The sequence below is a fragment of the Coenobita brevimanus genome, chromosome 23, assembly GCF_032717465.1.
Source record: "Coenobita brevimanus isolate Jiangsu-jjx chromosome 23, ASM3271746v2, whole genome shotgun sequence".
Lineage (NCBI taxonomy): Eukaryota > Metazoa > Arthropoda > Malacostraca > Decapoda > Coenobitidae > Coenobita > Coenobita brevimanus.
Genome location: NC_136976.1, coordinates 71,668,046 through 71,676,463, shown reverse-complemented (window position 1 = coordinate 71,676,463; position 8,418 = coordinate 71,668,046). Strand labels below are relative to the sequence as shown.

General features: G+C 39.0%; 2 protein-coding genes across 2 annotated transcripts; one reads left to right on the top strand and one right to left on the bottom strand.

The window, feature by feature from the left end:
* Positions 1-761: 761 nt before the first annotated feature.
* On the bottom strand, positions 762-2,941 carry LOC145393027 (centrosomal protein of 19 kDa-like). Its single transcript, XM_080267351.1, has 3 exons — positions 2,485-2,941; positions 1,765-1,926; positions 762-1,361 (listed from the first exon to the last, which is right to left on the bottom strand). The coding sequence occupies exons 1-3, from the start codon at positions 2,779-2,781 to the stop codon at positions 1,221-1,223; spliced, it is 600 nt and encodes a 199-aa protein (XP_080123477.1). The 5' UTR covers positions 2,782-2,941; the 3' UTR covers positions 762-1,220.
* Positions 2,942-4,794: 1,853 nt separating this feature from the next.
* LOC145393026 (putative palmitoyltransferase ZDHHC24) lies at positions 4,795-8,199 on the top strand. Its single transcript, XM_080267350.1, has 3 exons — positions 4,795-5,056; positions 6,121-6,228; positions 7,727-8,199. Exons 1-3 carry the CDS (start codon positions 4,795-4,797, stop codon positions 8,197-8,199), a joined length of 843 nt encoding a protein of 280 aa, XP_080123476.1.
* The last annotated feature ends 219 nt before the right edge of the window (positions 8,200-8,418 follow it).

Below are 8,418 nucleotides of genomic sequence, written 5' to 3'. Positions count from 1 at the left end.
CTATGAGAACAAAGTTTGGATAATGATACAAACTTATAAGCACAAGTTACACAGCAAAGTTTTGACAGATTATCAATGTAAATTCCTGGATCATGTATTCCTAGATGACAGTCTATTTATAAACTGTGTACGGTATATAATGACTGATTCACAAAACTCCAAAATTACAGTAATGTTTGTCATTCAGATCACCAGATGAAGGACTATAAAACTAAGAAATTAGAAACAAATATCTGTATTTGGTTATATTGATGTCTTCTTTGAACTACTGTACTCCTACCATGATGAATGTGGACACCATTAAGAAGATGGTAACTTCTTACATGAACATGCATACAGAATAATGCCCATACACAGGGTGAACATCATCTCATAAATGAAGGTCCATTCATGAAATACAGCCCCTGCAGTCTGTGCATGTGATGAACAACATCTCTTCATGTGAAAGTAAAATGAAGCAAGATTATACAAGTGAAGATACATATCTGAGGAAAGTGTTCCTGTAGTATGAGCACATCGGAAGGAATTAGATTCCCATGTTCAGGAAACACTGGATATATGTTTCCTTGGTGAATTTGTGCATCTCTCTCCTTCTCTCTCTCTCAGTTACAGTGCTATAACAGCTAATAAAATACTATTCATACAAACAGCAATTTCCACTTCAATTACCAAAATATATAACCGAGGGCAGGGAAAGGTAGCTAATAGTGTGATAGTAATAACCTTCTGACAGTTTACACAATTATGGTACAGTACAGCAATCCATTTCCAGTAATGCCAGATAGTGTAATTTCATTTAGGAGAGTGTGAGTCATTCAAGCCAATGTATTAACAGCTGCTAGCAGACTGATTTTTGAGGGAAATGAGCATATGGTGGACTTCCCTGTGAACAATTAGAAACTAACATGGTCATGCACAACATGATGAATGATTTTTTTCATCAAAATTTCAGTAAAGCTGCATGCTTAGTTTCTTTACTCCAATACTTCCACCTAACTTTTGCTGTACTTGAGCTACAAGGCCTATCTAATGTAATGATGATGATGGGTAATAGGTGGTATTACTGGTCTTACTTTAACAACACTTCCATACAACTGATACAATACTCTAAAATAAAGGAAAGTGTGAAATCATCTGTACCAATCGACTATGGACTTAAAGGCAAGAATAAATAAATAATTAAAAAAGATTCCATATAACATGGTCTTTCTGTATGGCCCTCATTTCCAGAAGTCATCATCATCAGGTGAATCCCAGCCAGACCCTGCCTGTCCCCCTGCCTTGAACTCCACTTGTTTATCATATTCGTAGTCAGGATCGCCTGGACGCACTCGATTACGTTCAAAGCTTCCATCCATTACCTGAAAGAACACAGTATATATAAATTACCACAGATATTGCATACCTAGTCTGTTCTGACTGAAGTCTGGGATGTATTAAAATACCACAGAATTTATCAACCAAATGGTACCACAAGGTAAACTGGGGAAAACTGTAAACAAACAGCTTTATGGGCTGCAAAGGAACTTTGACAGTTTTTCTGTTGATAACTGTAGGGTTATTAGTAAAAATTAAATTTTAAAAGGTGGCTCGCAATGAGGACTTAATTTACTGTTATCTTTAGGAATGAGAGTTTCAGCTGTTGCCAGAGATCTCATCCTCCTTGTATAGAAGGTGGGGTTATGTTATGTTGTCAGGCTGGGCCAGGTTACATCAGGTCAAGGTAGGTTACATTAGTTTAGGGTCATGAAGCAGTTACATTACCTTCTTCTTCTTGGCAAGCTGCTGGTCATCAAGCTTGTTGAGATCTTGGAGAGGATCAACAATGTACTCTTGCCCCACTGTCTTCGCTGCCTCGTTTATAGTTCGACCTCGCTGGGTCTCCTGAAGCATCCTCATCAGCTTCTCCAGGCGCACCTCAGGAACCTGTAAGTACCACCACCTCCATCATCATCACCATCACCACTACCATCATCAGTAACTCCTTTATTGGCCTATCTGAAGTGTAATGAACTGGGTCAAAGCAACTTTGTCCACACATTCATGCTGAGAGCGACTGGTTGCTTAACCAACAGTAACATTATGTAAACAATAAACCTTCACTATTTCCAGATGTAAACCCTTTGGGGCCACATCTAGCTGAAGAGCCTGAACCCACTAAACTACTAGGAATATACAGTATAGCATATGAATGAGGGTTACGTGACTTGGAGGGAAGGCAGACTGATGGTGTGGGACAGGGTGATGTGGAAGTAATTTATATGTGGACACCCACACTAGGATTATCCAGACAGATAGGTAAATGAATACATAGATAAAAAAGGATAAACAGATGGCTGGACAGATACAGACAAACAGATGGACAGACAGATATACCGTACTGATAAATTAACTGAGAGAGAGAGAGAGAGAGAGAGAGAGAGAGAGAGAGAGAGAGAGAGAGAGAATGAATTACCACTCAATAATAGTTTACATGCTCCCCACCTTAGCTAAATAGTCAGTATGTCTTTGCTGCAGATCCTTCACGGTGGCATCAACAGCTCCAAACTTGTTAAGGCACCTAATGGGCATGACTCTGTACCGCTCCTTGTTGACACCATCCTTCCTGTACACCAGTGTCAGGGCAGGTGGAGACACACGCACTCCCACTCGCACCGGAACCACATCCCCAGCCACATCTTCTTCATCTGCATATTCAAAATAAATAAGGTATGTACTAGGTAAATATACTGTATAAATAAAAAATACAAGTGCAATAAAATAGAACACAAAATTCTTCATACTTTTGTAGCCACTTGATATTAAGAGGGGCGCTACAGAAAAATAATTATAGTATAAAGCACTACTATATATTTTTTATCTTCAGATATGCTTAAACTCCTGACAAGGATTAAAGGTAAAAGAATAAAACTGTGAGAGAAGGAAGAGGAAGAGGGGTGTCTGAAAGTGATAGAGGTATATGAGGATAAGTTGCCTGGAGACAATTCTGTTGTGATTATTCTACGTTGAGGGATTCCTTGGTGAGATTAGTGTCAGTGATAATCTTGATAATAATTACTGAGTAAAGCACAGAAAATGGTACACCACTCACTAGACAGTAATTCAGACATTATAAATATCAGACAGCGAAGTAAAACTATCATAATGTAATGTGAATTTGCTTATACAAGGGTCAGGCCAGGAGGTCCATGCCAAACTGATTGAAAATGAACCCCAAACATACCAGTTGAACTTGAAACTAAAACACTAGGCCCACATGTTGTTATGCCTCATAAGTGGCCTTTAGTAATGCCAAGATCATTCAAGCAATACATAAAATTGTCTCGTGGAATCCACAAATACTGCATCAATATCTACACCCTCCAGGGTAATAAAGAAGTGAGAGCTTACAATGATTTACAGTATGTTGTAAAAATACAGTTATTATAAGAGGTTACCATCTCTCTTCATAATGTCGAAGCTTCGAAAATATTGGAGAAACGTTTCCTCCTAAGTCTGAAGTCCTGTACATGTTAATTTACCACCAATTTAAAGCCACTAATACCGGTAACCGGAGCCATGCCGAACCTGATATTTGACATTTGTGTTTACTGTGTTCGAATGCTCTATAACAATTGGAATTACTATATCGCTAATTTTTATTAATTCTCTATTTTATCATAATTCACATTGAATTCTTATTCCATAGAAATGCCTTACTTCCTTGCTGCACTTAGAAATGCACTTGTGGCACTTATTACTGAAATTAACTTATCAAAAAGATTCGGACACAACAGCTGGTTTGTTGACATTTGGTATCTTGGGGGAAGCTGATACAAAAGGTGGGTCAATTATCTTCATCACATTGAGGGGGAGGTTAGAATTACGTTATTTGCATGACCAGTAATTGGATCCACAATGTATAGCGTAAGAGAAATGGGGATGAAGAGCTGCCACGTGTACCAGACGTGAGAAACAAGCTGGGGGAGATAAGACCCTCAAGGGAGACACCTACCCGGCGTTTCCCCGCCTCGTCATTTCTCCATTACGTTTTTTTTTTTTTTCCCTCCGTCAGTTACACTCAAATATCAGTATGTATAAAGCAAATGAAAGCCTGCCAGATATTACAGATTCATCATAGTGTAGTTCACAATGCTGTAGAGAAGAACTTTCCAAATTTGATGAAAGAAAATATACCATACACCAGAGAAACTTCCTGGCCATGGGGAGCCAAGTGAAAAAAAAAAAAAAAAAAGAATCCTTTCCCTCGTCCTCAATGCTTACTGTGTTTGTATAGCCTATGTTTTGAGATCATTTTAGTCAGCAGGGTCATGATTTCATGTCTAAATTATAGCTTTCATTTTTTTTTTTTTTTTTTTGAGGGGTGGGGAGGATTTCCTTGAGAATTTTGAACCATAATTACAATACATTAACCTGTAAATGATGGAAAGGTTGCCTGGAGTGAGTAATAGTATTTAGCATCCTTATGGGCTTATGGCGTCTGGCAGTTGATCGATAGATAGATATATAGTTCTGGTAGTAAGAGTAAAACACATCTGCCACCATTTAGGGATCAAGTATACTTTTAAGCATTGAATGATAAATTTTTCTGTGGTGAATAAAATAAAAGCCATAGTAAAATACCAGTACATGTTATCAGCCACTTATTCAAAGTGGAGAGGTGTACTTTTATACAGATGACAAAGGTCAATTAATGAACCATTTCTAATGAATATTTACTAATGTCACAATTGACTTACAACTAAGGTTTTTTTCTTTAGTTGCAGATTATATGGGACCATTGCAGGAACAAACATGGGAAGGACAAAAACAATAGTTCCACGGACTTCAACAGATCGGATGCTATTTCTTCTTATGGTAGTTGGTATTCCCTTCGCTGTGTTATGGCTGGGATTTGTGATACTCCCACACTACCATGACAGTGTCAACTCAGTAGTAGTGATGCACATTGTGTCTGCTTCCTTCATCCTCTACAACATTTTCCACAACATGTTCCTTGTTATCAGGACAGATGCCAGTGGACGAACATCTTATTTACCTTCTGTTTTAAAACCTGGTAAGAACTGTTTTGTTGTATCATTTACTTTCCTTTTTGAAACCTGGTGAAAAACTGTTATTCTTGTCAATTACCAACCCCATTAAGACCCAGTGAGAAACTGTTATGCTATCTTCTACCATTCCTTTAAAGTAAGAAACAGTTATGCTTTATCATTTACTTTCTGTTTTAAAGCCTGGCTAGAAAATTGTTTTGATTTCAGTTAAGATTAACAGATGAGAAAAATCACACATTTAACTAGATACTGGTACTGTATATAGAGTTACATCCACCTTCATTGCAGACTTCTCACATTCTGTATTGCTCACTCTCACACATGCTTCTGTGCCCTCATTTTTATCAGCAGCTGCATAAACTGGCCAATTGCCCACTGTCAAATACTGTATAGTACCTTTAAGTACCATCCAGAAGAAATACTGATATTTAAAAATCTCCTTCCGTCTTCATTGGGAAGTTCTCTTGTAATTGTCTGACTAAAAATAGCAGCTACTGTACCTCTCTCTGGCATGAATCCCTATTGCATCCTCCAGGTTTTCCATTCTTGTGTAAATGCTCTGCATGTGAAGCCTAAAGCTTAGAAATTTAGTGAAGTGTAGAGAAACCTCATACCACCCATGTTGCATGTGTAGATTAAATTCAGGAATACAGTACCCTCTCCATTAACTTAGACTGGCAAGTGAATATCTGGCATATAATGTTTCCTTTTACCATGTTCTTTATACACTTTTTTTTTTTTTAATGTATTTAATTATGGTACCAAATGGCTTATGTTTTAAACTTTTGAATTTAACAAAATTTACCTAGGTGAAGCTTAAGTTAGGTTTGATTTTTATACGCTTTTTACTCAGTTCTTGCCCGAAACTGTTATCTCTTCATCATGAATGCTGAGTTGTAACAAGAGATTAACATATGATTATGATACAAGTCACAAAGAAGTGCATTGGAAAAGATTTAGAGCTCAAGCAGTGTCTTTTTGTTTGCCTCTGAGGTACATGAAATAAGCTGCAGTGTGAAATCTTAGCCAAGTTAAGGTGAATAACTGTAGTATGCGATTTCTTCCTTAGGCTGGAGGTATTGTGCCATCTGTCAAGTAAACTACCCACCAAGATCCTACCACTGCCATGTTTGTGAGGAATGCATCCTCAAGAGAGATCATCATTGTAAGTTTACAGGTAAGTGATTTACTTCCTTCCTCATATTGCATTATTCATATTAGTGGTAGGCAATGGCAATCATCATCCATTCACTTGATGTAGTGCTGCCTACTTGTTCCTAAGGTGACTCTGCACAGAGTGACAAGCCTTTAATCCAGGAAACCTTGTTCAACACTGGGTGGTAACCAAGCAAATAACATGGTGTTGTAGAGCCTAATATGGTACCTCTGGCATCTGTATGGAGTGGCTCAAATGCAGTGTCCATTCAGGAACCAAACTTCCACAGTCTTCCCCTCGCCTCACTGTGGTAAGGCTCTGTCCACCACAAGAGAACATCAGTTCACTGCACAGGATGGCCTTGCAGAGATAGTTGCTTGCTGCAGTTGGTGGGTCTGCTCGGTCAGATACTCTACTACTACTGCTGTTACATTATACAGATCTTATAATGAAACCTTAGGTAGGGAAAAAGGTGTGTATGATGATATTACCAAAGGAATTCCACTTCCAATTTCAGGCTATGTTTATGAGCCCTGTTTGTGCTTTTATGACTACCAGTATGCCATTGTGCTGAAATATATACAGTCTATTCATTTAATACATGAGAATTTGGGTTGTAGAAGGCCTCGCTCTCTAGAAATTTTGCACTTAACAAATAACATACCTCATAGGGAAATTCTGATTGGTGGGGTCGCTGCCTCAAAAGTCACCCCTTTAGCCCCTAGTCTCTCGTTTTGCCTATATATTATGGGATATTAAACGCTTGTACACAGTAAGTATAACTCACACAATAGCCCCTTACCATAAAATCTGTGCAGGAAAGACTTACTTGACTTGAAGAGATGGGGCTCCAAGGCAGGGCGAGGCAGTTATGCCCTGCACACTGCCTGACTCAGTCACACCACCACCACCAAGAACATGCTCCACATTAGTCATGAGCTCCTCAGAGTCCAAGGCAGACACAATAGATGCACCATCGTCGTCCTCAGCTGATGTAGAGGGCACTGGATCTTCTTCTTCTGGTGGAGTCAAGAAGGCGGTGATCAGAGTCTGATGCCATCAGCTCACTTCCTCGGCATGCTTGTATGCCTGTCTTGGTAGTAAAGGAGGCTGTTTTATATGGCAATCAGAACCTTTTGAGCTTTCACTTTACAGTTTCTGTTCATTTTCACTTGATCTTTAACTTGTCAAAGGCTGCCAGGATTTTGCCTATGTTTTGGATCGGTAGATCTTTACTATCCATGGCCATGGCATGTGATGGTGATACACGTCACTTCCTTGCACCCTCTACAAGGGTAGATTGCGCTTTGTGGCGTGACACTGGATGTGGCTCACTTTGCCGCCCTGATTTCGTGTGTTCAAAACCGACTCGCACACTACTGATTATTTAATTTTTTCACCACCTTGTCACATTCTCGGTAATTCATATCATAGAAACCCATGTATTAAGCAAGTGGACTGTATATTTTTAGTCATTTGATGTCTCACTATTGTGTACAGTTAAATACATTACTTTCAGGTTGCTGCATTGGATACCACAACCACCGTTACTTCTTGGTTGGAGTTTGGTATATCTTTATTGGAGCGCTGTATGGCATCTGTTACCAGTGGGAATATGTTCAGAGCACCATCAACCTGCATGGTATATATTTCTTTCTTTCCCTTCTGGCACCACACTTTGCTCTCCTTTTTGGTGCCATAAGCCTTTGGGGTGTATTGGTTGCCACCCTTCACACTTTGGCCTTAGCCACACTCTTCATGACAGGTTACCTTCTTGTATTACAACTTTGGGCCATCCTTCGGGGCCAAACCCAGTATGAGATGAAGCACAACATCCATGATTACAATTTGAGTGTCAAGCAGAATATAATTGATGTTCTGGGAAGACGGTGGAAAATTGCTTGGTTGTCTCCCATCATTAGCTCTCCTCTTAAAGGTGATGGCATTAATTTTAGAAAGGCAAATGAATATGAGCCTCCCAAGGACATTTAAAAATGATACTCATAATTGTTATAATTCCCATGTATTCTGAGTGGTTGCAACAGTCTTCTGGTGTTCAGTCAACATCTAGTCATAAGACATTATATGGCCTTGGAAGTAGTACCTGTGTAATGAGTCATTTATGTAAAGTGATGCCATGCTTCCTCTTAACCTTTAGTCAGGCAGGGATTACCATCAAGTGAATAAATACTCTAGCAGCAGCTAAATAAA

Excerpts from the sequence above, each read along its gene's own strand:
- LOC145393027 (XM_080267351.1), bottom strand. The coding sequence starts at position 2,781 with ATGAAGAATTTTGTGTTCTATTTTATTGCACTTGTATTTTTTATTTAT. Across the intron at positions 1,927-2,484 it reads ATACTGACTATTTAGCTAAG|GTTCCTGAGGTGCGCCTGGA; the intron begins GTGGGGAGCATG and ends TGGTACTTACAG. Across the intron at positions 1,362-1,764 it reads AGCTTGCCAAGAAGAAGAAG|GTAATGGATGGAAGCTTTGA; the intron begins GTAATGTAACTG and ends GTGTTCTTTCAG.
- LOC145393026 (XM_080267350.1), top strand. The coding sequence starts at position 4,795 with ATGGGAAGGACAAAAACAATAGTTCCACGGACTTCAACAGATCGGATG. Across the intron at positions 5,057-6,120 it reads ACCTTCTGTTTTAAAACCTG|GCTGGAGGTATTGTGCCATC; the intron begins GTAAGAACTGTT and ends TTTCTTCCTTAG. Across the intron at positions 6,229-7,726 it reads TCATCATTGTAAGTTTACAG|GTTGCTGCATTGGATACCAC; the intron begins GTAAGTGATTTA and ends CATTACTTTCAG.